The 23715-nt window shown below is 38.7% G+C and overlaps 1 protein-coding gene across 5 annotated transcripts in view; it reads right to left on the bottom strand.

Annotated features, from left to right (window-relative positions):
* LOC115219314 (ribonuclease H1) overlaps nucleotides 1-23715 on the bottom strand; it is a 135182-nt gene that overhangs the window by 22034 nt on the left and 89433 nt on the right. The window contains exons 1-4 of one of the 5 annotated variants that reach the window (XM_036508845.1): nucleotides 23095-23118; nucleotides 7573-7673; nucleotides 5700-6020; nucleotides 3522-3633 (exon numbers count right to left, since the gene is read on the bottom strand). The exons of 3 other annotated variants lie outside the window; for them this stretch is intronic. In XM_036508845.1, coding sequence (XP_036364738.1) covers nucleotides 3522-3633; nucleotides 5700-6020; nucleotides 7573-7673; nucleotides 23095-23096 — 536 coding nt within the window. In that variant the 5' untranslated portion in view covers nucleotides 23097-23118. Of the gene's footprint in view, nucleotides 1-3521; nucleotides 3634-5699; nucleotides 6021-7572; nucleotides 7674-23094; nucleotides 23119-23715 lie in introns of those variants that run through there. One more of the 5 variants, XM_036508844.1, reaches the window with a different exon arrangement.

The raw sequence follows: 23715 nt of genomic DNA, 5'->3' as shown, positions 1-23715 counted from the left end.
CTTCAGCATTGGCGGTCTTCTTCCTCTCTTCTTTCTTATGCTAAAACTTGAAAATCGCCATTACCATTACGATTCTACAATTTAAATTCCCAATTCAACTTACTTTCTTCTTCAATTTCAACTCCGTTCGATGTCCGCAAGCAAGTTCTTAAAAATTTATCTTACTATTTTTATTCGTTGTTACTACGTTTATTCATACATGTTACGAAAATTTAACCTTTAGGCTACTTTCAAGTCTTCGCCATAACTTGATTTATCTTTCCTATCTCTCTCTCTACAAAATTTAACCTTAGGCTACCTCAAGCCGTAATCCCATCTCTTCCCATCTTTCAGCCATTGGCGGTCTTTTTCCTCCTCTTCTTCTTCTTATGCTAAAACTTGAAAATCGCCATTACCATTACGATTCTACAATTTAAATTCCAATTCAACTTACTTTTTTCTTCAATTTCAACTCCCGATCGATGTCCGCAGCAAGTTCTTAAAAATTTATCTTACTATTTTTATTCGTTGTTACTACGTTTATTCATACATTGTTACGAAAATTTAACCTTTTAGGCTACTTTCAAGCCTTCGCCAAAATTGATTTATCTTTCCTATCTCTCTCTCTACAAAATTTAACCTTAGGCTACCTCAAGCCGTAATCCCATCTCTTCCATCTTTCAGCCATTGGCGGTCTTTTTCCTCCTCTTCTTCTTCTTATGCTAAAACTTGAAAATCGCCATTACCATTACGATTCTACAATTTAAATTCCCATTCAACTTACTTTCTTCTTCAATTTCAACTCCCGATCGATGTCCGCAGCAAGTTCTTAAAAATTTATCTTACTATTTTTATTCGTTGTTACTACGTTTTTCATACATTGTTACGAAAATTTAACCTTTTAGGCTACTTTCAAGCCTTCGCCATAACTTGATTTATCTTTCCTATCTCTCTCTCTACAAAATTTAACCTTAGGCTACCTCAAGCCGTAATCCCATCTCTTCCCATCTTTCAGCCATTGGCGGTTTGCCCGCCCCCCCCACCCCACCACCAATACCGATGAACACTGTTCTCACCCCCACCACCAATGCCGGTGAACACTGTTCTCACCGCCACCACCACCAATACCGGTGAACACTGTTCTCACCCCCCACCACCAATACCAGTATACCCTGTTCTCACCATCTACACCGGATACGCCTTACTCATCTACACCGGGTACGCCCTACTCCCTCATTTTCCCACCACTACCCCTTCTCCTCATATGCTTTCACTGTGAAAAGACAAGCTGCTAGCGCCATAGCTCATCAACTGCCCACCGATCTTACGCTTCCTCCTGACACTGCCTCATTCCGACCATCCCCTTTAGCACCCTCCCGCCTCGTAATATCCTACGTTTTTATTTCTTAGGAACCTACACCAACCCTTCCTGCCATCGTTCCTCCTTACCCCAACCTTCCCCACTGGTTGCTCCCCTATATTACCCGCCTCAACTGGACCCCCCCTCCCCAACTCAACTCTAGAATATCTGTATTTCTTTCCTCTACCTAATAACGTTACTCAGTGACGATAACGAATGTCTTTATTTCTTAGGAACCTACACCAACCCTTCCTGCCATCGTTCCTCCTTACCCCAACCTTCCCCACTGGTTGCTCTCCTATATTACCCGCCTCAACTGGACCCCCCCTCCCCAACTCAACTCTAGAATATCTGTATTTCTTTCCTCTACCTAATTACGTTACTCAGTGACGATAAATGCTGTGACTACAAAGACCCGGCTGCTTTCTGCAGCAATTCCACATACCCCCTACCCATTCTATGTACCCCGGATCCCCAAAGTACCCTGGATCCCCAAAGTACCCGATCCCCAAAGTACCCGGACCTCGTTGCCCCCGTGCCGCTGACACGTTAAAATGCTCGAACCGATCGTGACGATGCCGGACCCTCCGGCCCCTGTGCAGGTGGCACGTAAAAAGCACCCAATCCAATCACGGAGTGGTTGGCGTTAGGAAGGGCATCCAGCCATAGAAACTCTGCCAGATTCAGACTGGAGCCTGGTGCGGCCCCTGGCTTCCCAGACCCGGTCAAACCGTCCAACCCGTGATAGCGCGGAAAGCGGACGTTAAACGATGATGATGATGATGATGATACCTGTGTGAATGTGTATACACATGTCATTATACAGAGAAAGACAAACAGAGAGAGAGAGGGGGAAAGAAAGAGATATGTGAACAGAATAGCGATTCATATTTTTGTGTTAAAAATAGTGCTGAGAAATATATGTGTGTCTGTACATACATGGACTCTCAATGAAACACCTGCACAGATGATGTTTATAGAGATCAAAAGTTTGTACTGCACATTAGGTCACTCCCTCCATGAAATTGACACTGTTTGTACAGATGGATGATGTGTCATACATCAGATGTCAAAGTGATTGCAGAGCAACGTGAGACAAAATGTTTTACTCAAGAACACAACAAGCAGCCCAGTCCAGGAAATGATCTCACATTCACAAGTTCAACACTAACTACTAGCCCCCCCCCAATCTGTGTTTATACAAATATACATGCAGAGAGGGGTGAGTGAAGCGAACTGGAAGACAGGTTTCACAAAAATGATACGATTGATACACATTTACAGACATACAAATATACACATTTACACACACTATATACACACATTCATACACAAAAAGAGTATATACAATGTTCACACCCTGAAACACCTATCAATATACAAACCAACATTTTAACAAACTTTAATACATAAAGTGAAGACTTACCAGTTAATTTGTGATGGAGAGTATGAGGGGTGAGGGATATTTATTATGACAAAGATATACATGAATTAAAGGAGTAAATTAGGTGCCATTATCTTAATATGACCACCATACTGCAACTCAGTCCAGGCAATGTTGTTCTTGACACTGACAAAATCTTCAACTGAGCAAACAAAGGAATCTATATGTGATGGATGGACCACACATTACATGAGGGTGAAATTTGAAACCAGCCACTGATGTAACCTAAAAAAACCCATATAAAACTAAGTTCAACCCTTAAGTCCAAAAGAGTAATTTAATGTGACATAACTATAAATTTGTAAAATCGGAGACTCCTTATTTTCCTCAACACAGATGTACCCCAACAGATGCTTTTTCACTTGCAATTCCTCCTTGATGCCAAAGAAATTATTCCCCCTCATCCTTGCTGTTTCTGCCCACTCAATCTCCTAGGAAAATCTGCTAAGTTTCTTCCCATCATATCACAGCCTTACTGTTTTACATAAAAGATAAACTATATAAAGTAGTCCTAAATATACAAAAGACAGATAGGTTATGGCTTATAGAAACATTACTAAGCGATATATTGAAACAATTCAAATCTATAAAGGCACAATAATCCTTCTGTTCCCAAAGAATAAATAGAAATGGGGGACCACATTCTATATTTCTAGCTCTATCCCCATCCATCCCATGTTGTTATGTGACTAATTAGTCAAGCGCTAACAAGAAACAAAACAACAACAAAAAACTTACATTTCTCTGTCTCCCCAGTAGACACCAAATCCAGCTGAGGCATCAGGTTTACCATTGTTGAGACAGCTGCCATAAATGAAAACAACTCCATAATCATGAGCCAATTTTTTCTCTGTAAAGAAAAATTTGCATAAATTATATATAAAAATATATTGCAGCTTGGCTCTTTATAGAAATTATAAAAAATATATTGTTGCCTGGCTCTTTATATAAATCATCTATGAACTGGCTAGAAATTATGGAGAGTGTAATCTCTAGGGAGAATATTTGGGTGAGACAAATGAGTGAATGTAATTGTTAAGCTGTTTCTTTTTTATCAATTTTACTGTGAGGAAGGGCTCTACGAATATCTGACAAATCTTCCAAAACCAATGAGATCAATGTGGTTTATGTTTATATACAACTCCAGGAAAAGAAGAGTAGCAAGTAGATTTCAAAAGACTGATGTCCTGGTGAAGTAGGCTTGGGCATAGTAGTTAGACAGAATATGGCAGAGGAGAGTAAGATAGAGATGAGAGAAGTTAGCTTGAGACCAGCCAGCTCCAAAGAGCAGAAACCACAGTATCAGTGGTAGAAAATGCAGAGTGAGGGAATAGCATGTTTGTGACCCAGAGGCTGAGAAGTGTTGGTGAGAGACTATACCAATGATTTTAATTTTGGTACAAGGCCAACATTTTTGAGGGGAGCAGGTTAGTCAAAACCATTGACCTTAAACTTACTTGATTGGTGAGTTCAAGGTCAACTCTGAAAGGATGAAAGACAAAGTTGGCATTGGCAGAATTTGAACTCAGGACATAAAGAGCCAGAGCAAACACTTGTGAGAAATTTTCTTGATGCTCTACTGATTTTACCAATCCCCAATAATAATAATTGTTTCTAATATAGGCACAAAACCTGAAGTTTGCAGGAAGAGATCAGTCAATTAAATCAATCCTTGTAACTGACAAGTACATTATTTTATTAACCATGGAGAGGTGAATGGCAAAGTAGATCTTGGTAGGGATTGCAATAATAATAATGATGATGATGATGATGAGTATGGATTCAAAGACACAGAAACTATTGACTGATGAGTATGATTATGAAGTCATGGAAACTATTGACAGTGCATGGAGCAATTTATTCCAAGAGTGATACATATAGGTTGTACTTGTCCAGAAGAAAGGATGGGAAGGATTTGATCAGTTGCTGGGATTGTGTTGAAGCAGAGAAAAGCAGCTTAGGATGATATGTAAAAAATGCCACCGAACCATTGCTGATACATGTGAAGAAGTCCAAAATCATCAAAATTGATAATTGTGTTAAGAAAGAGAAATCTAAAGAAGAAAAGAACACAAAAAAAAGTACAGTCAGTTTGCAAGAGATATGAGCTCCAAGACAGACACAGAAGCACTTATATGCACAGCACAAGAACAAGCATTGAGGACAAACTATTTAAAGTGCAAAATTGATAACACAACTAAGAGTGACAAATGCCAAATGTGAAACAGTGTGCATTGTTAGTGAATAACCAAAATCAGCACACTGTAAATACAAAGACGACAAGACAATGAGGCAAGAATGATCCGTTGGAGATTTGTGGAAATTATGGCCTAGAAAGATCAGACATGGTATGACCAAATTTCAGAGGGAATTACTGCGAATGAAGATTGCAAAACCCTGTGAAATACAATGATTCAGTGTGATCATCAGATTAGACAATGGAAACCTAACATTGTTGTGGTGAACAGAAAATAAAATAAAATATGCCTGATAATTGACAAGCATGTCTGGTGATAACAGGATCGAAGAGAAAGAAAAAGAAAAAGTGAACAACTATGATGAATTGAAGTGGGAAATACACAGGTTATGGGCAATGGAGAGAGTGGACATGATACAAATAGTGATTGGTGCAGGTGGAAGAATCAGCAGTTATCAAATACCAATACAGCTCAAGAAGATTGGTACAAATGTAAAAATAGAACACCTGTAAAAATCAGCATTGCTTGGAACTGCAAGAGTTCTCCACAGAGTTCTTGAACCATGATCAGTAAACAAGTGTCACTTTAGCCTGCTGGCTAGGAGAAGCTGACACTTTTTATCATACCAAGCAAAATAAGCTGCAAGTTTTCATTAACAAAAAACAATAATAAAATATTAACAATCTCTTAAAAGGAGAATGAAAACATGATACATTACCAGTAAAACCTCCTTCTTCTTCAACACACTTCTTCTTTTCAGGAGGTTCTGATGCGTCTTCAGATGAATCAGAAGCCTTCCTCTTAGTAGTTCCTGTCAAAAGCTTAGAATCAATTGCCAGTTTAACACTTGTTGTCAACTTAGCCAAATCATTTTCAACATTATATGCTAATATTGAAAATTCTTTGCTTTCTTCTGAGTCATCCAAATCAGTCAGCATTGACACCAGTGTCTGACAGAGAGGAGAGACTTCTTTCACTCCGGACATGAGTTTTTTCACAATCGGTTGAATAGATTTTGCTACACTGGAGAGAGTTTTGTCTGTTAATATATAAATAAAATAGCAAATTAGTTACATAATATTAACAAAAAAAAACACTAATTACTTGGGAGAGCAAAAATGGGAAAATGACTATTAAATATATATCCACTGAGAGACAGAGAGAGTGTGTGTGTATTTAAGAAATTTGTTAGTCATCCACATGGTTTCAGGTTCAGTGGCACCTAGACCAAATATCTTCTGCTATAGTCCTGGGCCAAAGAAAGCTTTATGAATGAATTTGTAAGATGGAAACTAAAAGAAGTTCCTTGTGTGTGTGTGATGTGATGATTGTAAATGAACATCTCCATCATTAAAACAATGCTATTTATCTCTAATCTCCTGTGAAAAACATGTCTGGCTATGAGGGAAAATATTACCTTGCTTAAGGGTTGCAAATAACAAGGGCATCAAGTTGATGGGGTGACTGGAATAGGTATCTGCTAGTCTTCTTCAAAAATCTTGTTCAAACATACACGAGAGCAGATATGTGGTTAACCTTGACTAATGGTGGCCCAATATAGTACTTAACTGGAACTTTGTTTTTATTGGCCCTCAACAAATAAAAGACAAAGTTTATCATAGTGGGATTTAAACTCACAATAGAAAGAGATGGAACAAAACCTGCACAGCATTTTGTCTGACACTACTAATCCTACTACGACAGCAATCTTTCATCTTTATTTGTTTCAGCTTTTGGATTGCAGCCATGCACTGCCTTGAACGATTTAGTTGAACAAAGTGAGCCAGTACTAATCTTTTAAAAGTCTGGTTCTTACTACATCAGTTTCTTTTGTCAAACTACAAAGTTATGGGCACATAAACAAACTAACTCTGGTTGTCAAGCAATGGTGGGTGGGCACACAAACACAAGACAGACACACATTGTGTGATGGGCTTCAGTTCCATCATCATCATCATCGTTTAACATCCGTTCTCCATGCTAGCATGGGTTGGACGGTTCGACCGGGGATCTGGGAAGCCAGAAGGCTGCACCAGGCTCCAGTCTGATCTGGCAATGTTTCTACAGCTGGATGTCCTTCCTAATGCTAACCACTCCGTGAGTGTAGTGGGTGCTTTTTACGTGCCACCAGCACAGGTGCCAGGCAAGGCTGGCAACGGCCACGATCGGATTGGTGCTTTTTATGTGCCACCGGCATGGAAGCCAGTCAAGGCGGTGCTGGCATCGTCCATGTTCTGTTTACCAAATTCACTCACAAGGTATTGGTCAGCCTGGACTATAGTATAAGACACTTGCCCAAAATGCAAGCATTGTAGGACTGAACCTGAAATCATATGATTGCAAAGCAAGCTTCTTCACAACACAACCAAACCTGCACAATAATTATTTTTTGATACAGACACAAAGTCACAATGAGAGAACAGCTGACTATATCAATCTCAGTACTGGACCATTATTGAGCCCCAGAAGGATGAAAGTTAATTGACCTAACTAGGATTTGAACTCAGAACGTAAAAAACTGAGCTAAATACCACAAGATATTCATTCAACACTCTACTGATTATACCAAACAGCACTAAAATTCTATTCACCTGATGCCGGAATTTCTGCAAAAGCCAGAGCTTCCTCTTCTGTACTGAACTTCTTAAACTTGGCGCCATAGAAACCATTTATCTGTTCTTGACATTCAGTCCTGAAAAAGAAGAAATATCTTCTGTAAATGTTTAATTTCAATTATTGTTTAAAACAAAGATTGGAGTGGTAGTGAATTGGGCAGGATTTAAAAGTAATGAGGTGACTGGAAGTGATAAATGCACTGAAACTGGGAAATAGTAGAAAGAGTGAAACATAAGGATAAAGTTTCAGTTCTTAAAACTTTTATTTTCTCTTCCACATTTCTGATTTTGCATTTCAGAGAAATCATTATTCATGACAGTGTCAGGTGACATAGCAAATATATCTTCAGTCTTATCTGTTGCAACAATAGTAGCAGTAGTTGTTTAGTCCAATGTTATCCTTGACCAAGCAGACTGTAAGGTGTAATTTGAGGGAGATTTCTCCCTATTTCTAGCAGTCAAACTAAACCTGTAGTCTTGTCCATCAGTCAATAAAGTGACTGACTTGACTGTTGTTAAGGTTTAGTTCTAGTCTGGACCCACATTGCACATGTATATATGCAGTGCTTATCATGACTATCGGAATGTATTTCATTTTGGTTGGTGTACAGTACTGATGATTGCAGTGAATACAAGCAAACAGAATTGGCCATTATGGCTCACTTTGATTCCTCAGGGACTATTAGAAACTTTTTTCTTTTTAATGATTAAGAAGGACAGTATCCATTATTAATTTCAGGAACCCATGTAACTGAAGGGAAGAGGTTATCCTGAAATCAGAGCAGAAGAGCAGACTCTGTTGAAGGTTCCTCAAGGATTAGGTAGTTGTGTTAAGGATTAAGTCTACCGTTATCACCAAGAATGGCCCCTTTAATGGGATCCATATAGCTTCCATATACCAGTTTTTATTCCAGAAGCTCTGATTGACCTGAGGGTAAGGTAGAAGACACTTGTCCAAGGTGCTGCGCAGCAGGATCAAACTCAAAACCACTTAGTTACAAAGCAAACTTCTTAACTTCCACAGCCATACTTAACTGAACAGATCCGGTTGTTATTTCTAGCAGGTCAAGCAACTGGTATTCATTTATTGAATCAAGTGGTATTGCTTGTGGATATGTATTATGTGAGTTGTGTTTGTGTGTATTAAGAATAATCTTAGATAACTTGTGTACCCGTACCGTCAAAAATGACAGCATGAAAATGATACAGATAATAAAATCAAAATAAAAACATTACAACCTTTATCTCAGTAATTGCTTCAGCACTACGTTTCTAGTGAAAACCCTACCAGCAATGAGTTTGCCTTGTTTTGGATGGTTCGTTTAATTCTTCCATTCTTCTCATTGATTTCTCTCCTTTATGCTGCTTCCTCTTCTGTTTCATCATCGTCTTTGTGATGCTTTCATTCTTAGATATTCTCTTCTCACTGCTGCTTGCTCTTCTGTTTCATCTCGGCACTTTTGTGCCACTCTCCCTCTTTTTGGATATCTCTCCTTTGTGCAATTAGGTGCTCCTTTTCATTTTGACGTCTTCAAGCCTGTCTTCTTGCATTTTGCACTCATCTCTCTTGTCTCACTTCTCGTGATTGATTTAATAACCTTAATGTATTGTTTAATCTTCTTGCATCCAGTTCTTCCTGAGTGAGACTGGCTGTTCTTCACCTTTGTCTCTCTCTCTGGCTAACCATCGCCTTCTATCAGATTCATTCTCCATAGCAGGTGGATAAATATATTTAATACAACAGATTACAAACTTCAAAACAAATGAGTATATTTGTGTGCGTGTGTGTATGTACGTTAATTTGTTTATATTTCTATACACAACCATACAAAGTATAAAATTACACAGGATTATATTAATGGCATACACAGAGACTTTTTTTTTCCAAGCAAGATCTACACATTCTCTATCTCTGTCTCTTTCACACTCTTACCACCTTAGCAAAATTCTTCATTCATAAATATTTACAAACATCACTGTATCGGCAAGTATTTGTAAATATTTATAATTACCTTCCTTTTCTATTTAGCTTTCTTTAAACAGACAATATTATGTAGTGAGATGGTGTAGCAAAAAATGCTGAGGTAGCAGATGAAATAGGCATATGGATGACATCAAAGTAAAACAATGGGAAAGCATCGGATTGTGTTTTAAATAATTTATTTACTCAACACTTGCATTTACTTCTTGGATACACCAAAAAATTGGTCGTCTAATAGGCGGGCGTGAAGAAGCGGACGTCCAGAGGCGGGCGAAGGCGGACAAAGGCGAGCTTCAAAAGGCGGGCGAAGGCGGGCAAACGCGGGCGTCAACGGGCGGGCGAACGCAGCGTCTGAAAGGCGGGCGGTTCGGCGGCGGAAATTCGAGGACGCGCCGGCCGTGTAGAATCGATCTTGCACCGGCAAACGGGGAGCTAACCGTCGTCAGAAAAGGAGCTACGAGGACATCCCTCCGAGACGCTAACCTATGCCGATCAACCACAACCCTACATATTAGTCTGGACCCCCTTGGGGTGCGACGGTCACCTAGAGGCGTGACTATCCAGCCGGGGCCGATCCGTTGCTTACGGTCCGAGCACCTCCTTAACTCACGGGTCGGACCACGTCGCTGTTTTTACCCGGTGCATATCGCCACGCACTCCCGGCGACTGACGGCATCGATCGCGCCTACGTCCACGTGTACGTGGGCGAGAGCGCCAGCTTCGCTCAAGCCGCACTTCAGCCTCGCGGTAGCGCGGCGGAGGCGCGGGCGAAGGCAGGCGCAGGCCCGCTGCTACCGGCAGCGGCCGCAGTTTGTCATCTTTCGGGAATTTACGAGACGGACCACGTCGCCGTATCGAACGCCTGTACCTCGCAACATCGGTCGCGGCTAGGTCCACGCGTACGTGGCCGACACCGCCCGCTTAGTTTCGTGCTTTCGATTTCACGCACGGTTCGGCGGCGGAGACGCGGGCGAACGGCACAGGCCTTGCACAGGCCTGCCGCTACATCGCGCTAGCCGCAGTTTGTCATCTGTCGTATGTCTGACTGTATTTATAGTTGTCATGACAGCTAGAAGGACAGACATACTTTTTCTTTACTACCCATAAGGGGTTAAACACAGAGAGGACAAACAAGGACAGACAAACGGATTAAGTCGATTATATCGACCCCAATGCGTAACTGGTACTTATTTAATCGACCCTGAAAGGATGAAAGGCAAAGTCGACTTCGGCGGAATTTGAACTTAGAACGTAGCGGCAGATGAAATACCACTAAGCATTTTGCCTGGCGTGCTAATGTTTCTGCCAGCTCACCGCCAGACATACCACAAGAGTAATTTCTACCAATGTAGGTCACCTCCTGTCCACTTGAAGCTTAAATGACACAGCTCAGGTCATAGGTTGAAGGGAAACCCATTCATCACTTTTTGACAGGACAAAGAAATTTCTTTCACACCTGTTTGGCTAGTGGAGGATCAGATGAGTGAGAATCCTTAGATTTGATTTCAAATCTCAGCTTGGAAAAAAGGATGTGGGTACATCACATCCAGCCCACTACAATTATCAAGCTTTCTTTCAATAGACAATATTTTAATTTTATGACTTAAAAATTACTACTTATTTACTTATCTTATATTCTATTAACTTTGCAGTCTTTTAAACAAAAAAATCTTCCAGAAAAGTCAAACATCCATAGAGACACAAAAAATATAATTTTGAGGTGCAAAAATCTTATTTACTTATCTTATATATTGTTATTAATGTTTATCAGAAAAAAATCAGTGTTCATTGAATAAAAATGAAAATGTTGCTGAGAGAGAGAAAGAGAGTGAGTGAAAAGAGTGAGAGACAAAGAGAGAGTGTGTGTGCGCATTTGTAAATAGAAAGTGAGAGAAAGAGCGAGGCAGTGTTCATCAATAAAGTGAAAAGGCTTTTGTTCAGAGAGAGAAAGAGAGAGGGAGAGGGCGAGAGGTGTTTGATATCAATCCCTCTCTCATTGTTATTACCATTTTGTCTCTTCCCTTTTTTTTACTCTTACTTATGCTGACGTCTACTCTCTTGTTGCATGATTTTGGACAAACTTACAAACAAGCTCATTATTATGATAGATATCTTATGAATATGAAAACTTCCTAACTAATAAACATGTGGGATAGCCTTCGAATTACCATCCACAAGTTATTATTATTATTATATTTATCCTTAGCTGAAAGGAGTTCCACCTGTATAACCATTCCACTGGGAGATGAGACTGACAGGTGGTAGCTGACAACAAGAAGCATAGGAGCTTTTAAGAGAACATTCTGAGGCTTTTGCTCAAAACAAACTAAACAGATGGATATACAGGGGTTGGACAAAATAATGGAAACACCTAGCATCAACATCATCATCGTTTAACGTCCGCTTTCCATGCTAGCATGTGTTGGATGATTTGACTGAGGTCTTGCGAACCAGATGGCTGCACCAGACTCCAATCTGATCTGGCAGAGTTTCTACAGCTGGATGCCCTTCCTAATGCTAACCACTCCGAGAGTGTAGTGGGTGCTTTTACGTGCCACCGGCACGAGGGCCAGTCAGGCGGTACTGGCATTGGCCACGCTCAACAGGTACTTTTTATGTGCCACCTGCACAGGAGCCAGTCCAGCAGCATTGGCAAGAACCTCGTTTGAATGTTTTTTCGTGTGCCACCAGGGCAAATGCCAGTAAGGCGACGTAGGTAACGATCATGCTCAAATGGTGCATTTTATGTGCCATCGGCACAGAGGCCTGCTTGTTGCTCTGGCAATGATCACGCTCGTATGGTACTCTCAGCGCTCCACTAGCATGGATGCCAGTCATTGAATTTAATTTTGATTTCGAATAGCATCATAATTTTGAAATATCTATAAAACTGTCAAAAGCTTGTTTATTTTTATGTTTCTTGATTTATTATTAGTATTGCTTAATGTTTTGCTAAAATTGCCGTTTCTTTTCAGATATCATCATAAAAAGGTAATTAAAATTCATTAAAATGACAGATCTATCGGACTTTCAAAGAGGTCAAATTGTTGGTGCTCATATGGCAGGCACTAGTGTAATGAAAACAGCCGAAATGTTTGGTGTATCAAGAAGTACTATCACGAAAGTAATGACAGTCTTTGAGAAAGAGGGAAAAATCTCGTCAAAACAAAACTCTGGAAGAAAACGAAAACTTTCAGATGGGGACCATCGAACTCTTATGTGAATTGTTAGAAAGGATCACAACAGTACAGCTCCCAAAATTACTGCAGAGCTTAATGACCACCTCGAGAACCCAGTTTCCACAAAAACTGTTCACCAGGAGCTGCATGAAACTGGATTTCATGGGAGGGCTGCAATCAGAAAACTACTACTTTCAAAAACAAACATTGCAAAGCATTTAGAGTGGAGTAAAAACCTACAGAATTGGTCCCTAGAGCAGTAGAAGAATGTTATTTTCTCAGACAAGTCATCCTTTATCTTATTTCCAACCACCAGCCAAGTATATGTGTGGAGACAGCCAAAAGAAGCATTTGACCCAGACTACCTTCTTCCAACTGTTAAACATGGAGGAGGATCTGTGATGACCTGGGGGTCTATATCTTGGAAATCCGCTGGCCCAATGGTTTCTCTTCAAGGCAGAATTAATAGTCAAGACTATTTAAGCATTTTATCTGATCAAATTCATCCTATGGTTGTGGAACTGTTTCTTGAGGGAAACGCAATCTTTCAGGATGATAATGCACCAATTCACACAGCTAAAATTATTACTGAATGGCATGAGGAAAATTCTAGTGAAGTTGAACATCTTATCTGGCTACCACAGTCCCCAGATCTCAATATTATTGAACATTTATGGTGCATTTTAGAAAAACAAGTAAGGAGTTGATATCCTAACCATCATCACTACAAGGACTTGAGACTGATTTAGCTGAAGAATGGACAAAAATTCCTTTGGAAACAAATCAAAATTTGTATGAGTCCATACCTCGTAGAATTCAAGCTGTAATTACTGCCAAAAGCAGTCCTACCCCATATTAAAATAAATTTCTTTGAAATTTTAAGATGTTTCCATTATTTTGTCCAACCCCTGTATATAAGTATGTATATTCTTACATATAGCAATAGCAACACTATATACTTTTCTCCTTATTTTACAACTCTGTCTTGGTACTCTACCACTGTTCCTAGACATATTTTAATTTTGAATTGTATCTAATTTCAATTCACCCTATTTCATTACAAGCTATATGTTTATTCAAAACTAAATATTTAATAAATATCCCAACCAAATTTTGGTTTCTTCCTTAATTTTAAGTTTCTACTCTAACTCTTTAAGGCACACCCTACCCCTTACTAACTTCTTCCCTCTTTTTCTCCCTTTCTGTTATGTCTCTGCATGTCACATTCTAAGGTCAGCAGAATACTTCTGCTAGCTTACTTTCCACCCTTCTGTTTTTTTGTGAAAGGAATGAGTTCCTTTGTTCAGGTGCTCCATTTGCTATAAAAATCTGCTGAATGGAGGGCTGGGCATGCTGTGGCTACTGATGTACAAACATGTGCTGAAGTTATGGCATCTCCAGTGCTTCCTTGATGGTGAGAAGGTATGGTCATAGTTTTTCAGATGGGATTTTCCGCAGTTTGTCTCTTTGACTGAGCTGCAGTCTTGGATCAAGCATAAACAGAGTGTTGTCAGGTGCTCACAGTCCTCTGTCAATCAGGAAAAGTAGTCAGTGGAAGATCTACTCCGGCCTTCTATAGAGGGTTAGTGGCAGGCAAGTACAATGATGTTCTCGGGGAGATTCTGGGCGTTGGTGAGAATCAACTGGTCGGTCTGTTTCAAGTTTTTGGGCCAGGGCCTACGGATAATTTCCAGAAATCCTTGACTTCGCAGTACTACCAGGGGGTAACTGGCAGGACTTCCAAGCGAAAGGAAGGAAGGTGGCAGGATTGTCTTTCTTTGCTCGGTAGCCTTAGCAAATGAGGTTATGTGGTGAACCATATTGAAAGGGCTGAAGACAGACACTTTCCTCTTTGGCCAAGCCTTCAACTTCTTAAGCTTAACTTGAAATGGAAAGTGAGGGTGGAAAGGGAAGTGCTGCTTCCCCATAATTTTACTAAAAGGTGGGTGAATGTTGCAAGAATGGTCCAAGTGAATGGTCCAACTAAGCATGCACCTGTTAGTTGAAGGAGGACAATGTAAAGAGAGCACTTGTCCTAGTGGTCAGCACAATCCTGGTTTTTGTGGGATCTCCACAAGCAGCCCTAAGAAGTCTCCTTCTTTTGGGGAATTATTCATTGTTATAATTTACATTGAGATTGTTTTATTTTTTACATGCCTTTTATCTAACCCCACATTGTATTGTCCTGTACTGTCCCCAATGTTTTTGTGAACCCTTAGTGGTTAATGAACATTATCATTATTCATATTATTGTTATTGCCATTATTTATAATACTAGTATTACTGTCTTTATTATTATTAATAGTGGTATTATTATTATTATTATTATTATATTATTATTATTATTATTATTATTATTATTATTATCGTTGTTAAGGCAGAGAGCTAGCAGAATCATTAGCATGCCAGGCAAAATGCTTAGTGGTATCTCTTCCTGCCTTACAGTCTGAGTTCAAATTCCGCCCCGGTCGACTCTGTCTTCCATCCTATTGGGGTTGATAAAATAAGTACCAGTCACACACTGGGGTCAATGTAATCAACTAGACCCCTACCCAAAATTTCAGGCCTTGTAGAAAGGATTATTATCATTGCTATTGTCATTATTTATAATACTAGTATTATTGTCTTTATTATTAATAGTATCATTATTATTATCAAGGCAGTGAGCTGGCAGAATCGTTAGCATGCCAGGCAAAATGCTTTGTGTCTTTACATTCTGAGTTCAAATTCCATCAAGGTTGACTTTGCCTTTCATCCTTTCGAGGTCAATAAATTAAGTACCAGTGAAACATTGGGATCAATATAATCAACTAGTCCATTCCCCCATAATTTAGTAGTAAGGATTATCCTTTTCCTATTATTAGTATTGCTATTGTTTTTAATTTCATCCTTCTTTCCCTTTTAGCCTTTTTAATTTTGTCGCTTGTACTAAACTGAAATGATATTTCACCCATCAATTGTAATTTGATACTGGCGTCTGTCGGTTTACTTGTAATTGTAAACACTAACTCACTTCTACCATTCAACTATTTGTTTAGCTTTCTCTTTCTTCTGCTTCTACCAATTCTCCATCTTTAACTTCTTAATGTTCTTGTCCTCTTTCGTCATCATTTTTTTCTTTCATCCCCTAACCATGCTTTTATTTACTTTTTGTTTCTTCCTGATATAAGCAAAATGCAAAGTCTGGCAGACACACCATGTAAAAGTGCACATTTGATAAAGGTCTGAGAAAGTGCTACTCTAATGTCTAAGATCACAAATATTACATAAATTTTCACTTTGAACTTTTGCATAAACTGGCATTCAAAGCAGAGTTGGTACAGAAAAGAGTTGGTACTGATCATTAAAGATGTGTCAAAGTCTTTCTTTCTCTTATTTGGATTATATATCATTATCATTTAACATCCATTTGTCCATGCCAATGTGTTGGACAGCTCAACAGGAGCTGGCAAGCCAGAGGACTACACAAAGCCTCACTGTCTGTTTTGGCATGGTTTTGTAACAGGATCTGGTATCGGTATCACTGAAAGGGTGTCGATCCGATCCTGTCACATACAATTTAGTAAGATATAACGGACGAAGTCAGGTTATCGGTGAAAGACAGCAGTTTGTTTATTAATAGCGATGGTGTACGTATATCTGATGGGAAAACGACAGCCGAATCTGTTGTACAGCTTCTTGTTCGTTGGTTGAAGTGGTTCGATGTCGTCCGCGGCTAAGTCGGTGTAATTATCAGAGTCTACGAATGCACGTCTGTTCACGAGGGCTGACGGCCAGAGAGAATGAATCGAGTTTAGCGGGCCTTAGGGATCGTTTCCTGCACATGCGCATGGGGAAGACTTCCGGTGGCCACCCGGAAGTAGTCCCATTCTGCGCATGCGCGCTGAACCCTACACAGTAGCATCACTACAGTTTTTACAGCTGGATGCCTTTCCTAATGCCAATCACTTTATAACGTGAACTGAATGCTTTTCACATGGCACCAGCACTGGTAAGGTCTACTTTGCATATGGCTTTTACAGCAGGATGCTCTTCCTAATGCCAACCACTTTACAATGTGGACAGAATGCTTTTTATGTGGCACCAACACCAGTGAGGTTACCAAGTAACTTGCAAGACAAAAGTCCTCTGAGAGGTGGGATGGTATTGAAGGATGTCCCTTTGTGCCTGGTGATGAGGGATTAGAGTATAAAAGAGGGTCAGAAGCAGGTGTCTTGCTGTAGAAGAGATATATGGTTACCATTGTTGGAGAGAGAGAGATAGAGAGAGTAATTGAGAATGAGGGAAAACAAGAGTGGAAGAGAACGAGATTGAGAGAGATGGTGGTGATATGCCAGGAGATACTCTTAAGGTATAGAGATGAGAATACAAATTGGATGGTAGAGCATTGCTAAGGGTGCATGAGTAGAGAATTCATGAGAATGCAAAGCGGGGAGGGTGGAATGCAGCATCTAGTGAAACCTTGGTTATACAGAGTGGTTGGGTGGAGGGAAACAGGATCACAATGATACAGTGGGTGGGGCAGTGAGGACAGAACTGGGCTGCAGGAGTGAGGAAGAGGCGAAGGGGAGATGTAGTTTCGTTTATTAGGGTAAGGTGTGTGAAAAGCTTTTTAATGTTACATATGGGTGTAACACAGTACTTCTAGAATTCAGTTTTGCTGAGGTGGGTGGGTCTTCTCAAGAACCTCATAAAACCAGACATCTCAGTCTGTGAAGCCTAACATCTTGTAATCAGTCCTCACTACTTCATCCCATGTCTTCTTCCATATTTGCCATCAACTTTAAATGATTGACACTTCTTTATCTCTATTACACTTTATTGTACATGCACATTTATGTTACATGTGCATTACAACATACTAGCTTCATTACTCTCGAGTTTATGCATGTCTTCTGCATTTAGAGTCCCTGTCCCACTACAATGAAGTACAACCGTTCATACACAAGCATCATACAATCTGCTTTACATTACACACACACATACATACACACACACACACACACATATATATATATATAAATAATCAAACATATTACTAAAAGAAATTTGGCAATGTGTTTAACACTTGTGATTTGAAATGAAATTTTTCTCTCCATCATCATTTAACATCCATATCCCATGCTGGCAGGGGTTGGACAGTTTGACAGAAGTAGATATGCCAGAAGACTATGCCAAACTCAAATGTCTGCTTTAGCATGATTTTTACAGCTTGATACCCTTTCTAATACCAGCCACTTTACAGTGTGTACAGGGTGCTTTCATGCAGCACTGACAGTGAAGTTTCTAGGTAACTCACAAGACAAGACCCCTAAATTGAGGGTGTGCAGTATTGAGGGAGATAAGAAGGCTTCCCGAAGGAAAAAAAAAAAAAACAGGGTATAGCTGGGTCTAATCTACTCCCAAATGATGGAAATCATTACTGCAATGTCTGCAACTGTAGAAAACAAGCCAAAAATGTAATATACAAGTGAGAGACATGGTATTCTGATTTGTCTAAGAGGACATAAATAAGAACTGACTCAGAGTTGGCTAACCCATCCAACCCACACAAGCATACAATTGACACTGGTGAGAATACAGTTTCTAAAATGGATAAAGAAATTCGAAGGATTGTTTTCATACAACAGTAGAATGCTTGTCATGTCTACAGGAGATGTGGGTTCGATTCATAGGGGCAGCCTTTGATTTTTCCTATCAAAAAAGGGTTTTTCAACCCAATATTTATATGATATTACTTATAGTTTTAGGTGTACTTCAAGAACCAATTCCTAAAAAGAGTTATTCCATGTTATCTAGAAACTTTATAAATTCTTATGATGTCAACAATATATATATATATATATATATATATATATATATATATATATATATATATATATATATACAGGGCATCCATAAAGTTAGTATATAGTTAGACTGAAGAAAATATGACTTCAGTTGCTGAGGTATATGTAAGAAGCCCAAAGAAATCAATTCACAGTGGTAGTTCAGAAATTGGTATCAAACAACATCATTACATAAAATATTTACAAAACTCAATATGAAACTTTACATTCCGCGCCTAATTCACGGACTTCTGAAGGATGATCCTGATCACAGGTCTCAATTTTTTGAACAGTTTGTAAGTCAAGGAAACCAAGTTTGTAAATCAGAGGAAGCCAAGAAGTATTGAAGCTCTTCGGCAGTACATTATTGATACATTTGCTAACCTTCATCCAAACTTGTGTACCAAAGTTTGTCACAGCGTGCTTTTACTTTGTTGAGAATGCATTGAAGCTAATGGCTTACATTTTGAACATTTATCATAACTGTAGTAAATAAAATTGATTGCTTATATTGTTACGATATTTTCTGAAAATCTTTTTAGTCTAATCATATTTCTTTATTACAAATAACTGTATAGTAATTTATGGACATCCTGTGTGTATGTGTGTGTGTTGTGTGTGTATGTATATGTGTGTGTGTTTATCCCACATCACTGCTGGTGTTGGTTTGTTTACATCCCCATAATTTAGTAGTTTGACAACAGTAAGAGATAGAATAAGTAACAGACTTAAAAATAAGAATTGGGGTCAATTTGATCCACTAAATTCTTGAAGGTGGTACCCCAGCATGGTCACAATCCAATGACTGTAAAAGATAGCTATATTGATTATTTCCCTTACGTAATTTTGTTCGGAGTGCTTCCATTGGTGCATCAACATCAGAGAAAATATGTTTAAGACAGGAAGTAAATCAGTGATAGTCAGTGTTACCATTTCTTTTGTTTTAGGGAGAGAACCACTGGCATAATTAATTAAGTTCTAGTTTAGCAAATCAAGAACACTTGATGATTGTTGGAAAATCAAACGAGTTGGATTAGTTATCTGTCATTTTAAGAGGCCTACTTGAGAAGCCACTTAATTATATGGAATTAGAGAGTCATAAAAGAATTTAGCAGTCAACTGAAGTAAAAATTTCCATCATAACCATTACATTGTGCTTCTCATAGGATGCATTTCTCGCTCCACCACCACCGCCAGTGAATCTCACAATAAATAACATTCTTTTCTTTCGTTTCACCATATCGCTGGCAGGATGGATGAATGAGTGCTATACCCAATCAAAGGTATTTTACCTACTTTCAATTATTGGATTGCAGCTATCATGGGGCACAGCTTTCAAGAGTCTTTGATGATCATATTGATCCCAGTAATTACTTTAGAGACTTAAGGGAACTTTTAACTCAACACACAGGTTTAGCCGACAGTGGTTGTAAAAACATGAAAGTACTTGTGAAAATACAAAAACCACAAAAGTTCTAAATAGTGAAAATCTGGCTGTGTTGGAGTTCTTGGACTTGTCTGATGAATATTCAAACAGTTTCTATCAACCAAATGTCATTCATAAAAATGACAAAGAAAAGACACTTGTCTATGATACTGTACTGCAGGACCAAACCTAAAACCATGGGACTGCAAAGCAAATTCTTTATCCATACAACCATAAATGTACAAATGAAAGCTTATAATAAATAATATAAGTCATGTATCTAGATGAAAACATTAGCCACACCTATGAAGTGGCTGTGCCAACTGAAAATTAAAATAGCCTAGAAAATTTCAGAAGTGGCTGTTGCACCACTGCACTGACTGTAAACTCACTATCACACACATACAATGACTGTGCTGGTCATCAATAGTGGTATAATTATGAGAAACAAGTTTTTATAAAATGCAGATTAAAATAGACATCTTATGTAGATAGATTCCGATTAAAAAGAAAAACTTGATCCTGTAACATTTTTAATTTTCTTAAACCTTCACTTAATATAAATAAAGAGGAATAGCATGGAGTTTAACAAATTCACTGACATCAATTATTAAGAGCTTAAAGCTCTTCAAGTTAACTGAATGAAAACAAATATTTTTTCCATAGAACTATGATCCACTGAAGTAAAAAGGATGTCTTACAATCTTGTAGAGGAGCTTAGAATTAAGTTGAAATGAAATCAGAAGTCCAGAATTGAAATCTTCTCCTTATGTGACTGACAGATATGATAGATAGGGCAGACATACAATCAGTGTTGCTGTATGAGAATAAAACTTAGTCACTCAAAATAATATGAAGTGGGAACCAGAAATACAGGTTGAACAATACAAAGGGAGGATTTTTACAAAAAGGCAGCTGAGTTATCAAGTGACAAATAAATAAACTTGATAGTAAATTGGATAGAACAGGACCTGTTCTGAATCTCTACACTCCGGACAGGTTGCTTTGTGGTATCTGTTCTGGCCTTTAGGGTCCTTGACATTAAAGCCTGTAATGACACTGGGTGCCAAGTCATAATGGTCAAAAGGCAAAAACCTTTCCCTTGCACAACATCTGTAGCATAGAGAGAGGAGACTTACATGCATGGATAACTGTCAGTCTTCTACTTGAAAGAAAAAAAAAACTTGCCAATATATCCATACATATATATGCAGATCCAGAGTCAACTGTGGCCAAAGGAGTTCCTAGTTATAAAACAAATCAGCCAAAGGGCGCAGGTTAGATGAAGTGGTTGGTATGGATGTGTAATGTGAATCAAGTATACAAACTCATAGCCACATATTATGAAGGACAGGTTTCCAACAGCTTCATCACCGGTTCATTGCATTTGTGACAGGGAATATTACAACAGATTGTAATTCAATGTATAGGGTGGTCCAAAAGTCTTGTCACCCACTATCAAAAAGTAACATGAACAACAGAGGAACAATATAATAATATCAAACACATATACTGGTTTTAGTATATTCACTTTCATTGACACTGACATTGTCACACATCAAGAAGATCTATATAAACACCATCACTTTTATGGTACAAAATGATGCAGCACCATGTTCTGTGCTTTGGTAATAGTTGCAAAGGTTGCCAAAACAGCATCCTTCAACTGTCAGGTATTCTGGTATAGCTCTTGTGAAACTCTCTCCTTGATAATAGAAAATTAAAAAACAATATTTACAGGTGGTGACAAGACTTTTGGACCAGTCCGTAGAACAAATATCCCAAAGGAGTGAGGTGGGAGCAATGTATATATCCCTCCCCAATATACATTGGCAAAAGCTCTACATATATATTTCTTTACTACCCACAAGGGGCTAAACATAGAGGGGACAAACAAAGGGATTAAGTCGATTATATTGACCCCAGTGCGTAACTGGTACTTAATTTATCGACCCCGAAAGGATGAAAGGCAAAGTCGACCTCGGCGGAATTTGAACCCAGAACACTCGACAACAGACGGAATACGGCTACACATTTCGCCCTGCGTGCTAACGATTCTGCCAGCTCTACATATAACCACACGAGGGGCTACTGCTCAGTTCCCTCTCTACCAAATTCCATTCATAAAGTACTGATTAACAAGAAGCTACAGTAAAAGTACTTGTCCAAGGTACCATGCAATGGCATTAAACACAGGATTATGAGATTGTGAAGCAAGTTTCTTAACTACACAAAAACATGTCTGCACCCAAACATAAAATAAACCAAATAACTGATAAAACTGACCAGACAACAAGTTTACGTATCTATCCATCCATCCATCTATCTATCTATCTCACACACACAAACTATAGATCAACTTGTGAAAATATTGTATCATTTATATTTATCATTCCTTTTCCTTGTTTCAGTCATTAGACAGCAATCATGCCGAGGTATCACCTTGAAGGGTTTACCCAAACAAATCAACTCCAGAACTCATATCTTTTGCTGAATTGCTAAGTTACAAGGATGTAAACAAATCAACATTCATTGTAAAATAGTGGAGGGGAGAGATACAAAATGTACATACACACACACATACATGATGTACTTCAACACAGTTTCTATTTACCAAATTCACTAACATTTTCCTAAGGTGCTTTGAAGTGAGACTGAACCTGAAATCATGTGGTTGCAAAGCAAGCTTCTTAACCACACAGCCATACTTCTGAATATGAAGAAACAAATGTATTCAGTTAACATCTCTGAAAGTACAGGACAACAAAATCAGACAATGTAAGAAAACCCTCAAGTAAGCCAGCAGTAGATCATATTGCAATTTTGATATATATATCAGTGTATTTTATGATATACATATGTGTGTGTGTGTGTGTGCCTGTGAGTTCATAGGTAATACAAGTTTTCTTAATGCTGGAATGCATCTGAATGAGTTTGCCATATGGACTTCTGTTTCATTTTAGCTAAATCTAGTTAACATCTTAACTATGAAACCCAGCCTTTTAACTCACTCTCAATTAACTGCCTCATTCTTCCTCACCCTGAGTCATGCATTATATATTAATAACATGCTAAGCTACTCACATACACGATTGTTGTTATTCTATCTCAACTGTTGTACTTAGGTATACACCTAAGTTCTTGTGAACAATGTCATCTGCATCAGTTTTAGATTCCATTGAGAACTGTTTTTGCACAGAATACAAATTACATCAGGAATGACTACAACAAAACCTCTAAATAATATTGGTTTCAAATTTTGGCACAAGACCAGCATTTTTGAGGTGGGGGATGTCAGTTACATCAACCCCAGTTCTCGACTGGTCTTTATTTTACTGACCCCCAAAACAATGAAATACAAAGTCAACCTCAGCAGAATTTGAACTCAGAACATAAAGATCAACAAAATGTTGCTAAGCATTTTGCCTAGTGTGCTAACAATTCTGTCTGCTTGCTGCCCTATAATTTCTAAATAATATTACAATTGCTGTGTAGCAGACCAATCCAACCCATGCCAGCATGGAAATCATCATCGTTTAACATCCACTTTACCATGCTTGCATGGGTCAGACAAAATATGTTGTGGCAAAATTTCTAAGGTCCTTCCTTTATGGAAGATTAAATGAACATGTATGATGGTGATACTCATTTACAACCATGTGATGTCAAGATAAGGGTATGTATGCACACACACAACAGGCCATT

Source organism: Octopus sinensis, linkage group LG14, assembly GCF_006345805.1.
Source record: "Octopus sinensis linkage group LG14, ASM634580v1, whole genome shotgun sequence".
NCBI lineage: Eukaryota > Metazoa > Mollusca > Cephalopoda > Octopoda > Octopodidae > Octopus > Octopus sinensis.
This window is presented reverse-complemented; position numbering and strand designations above follow the sequence as displayed.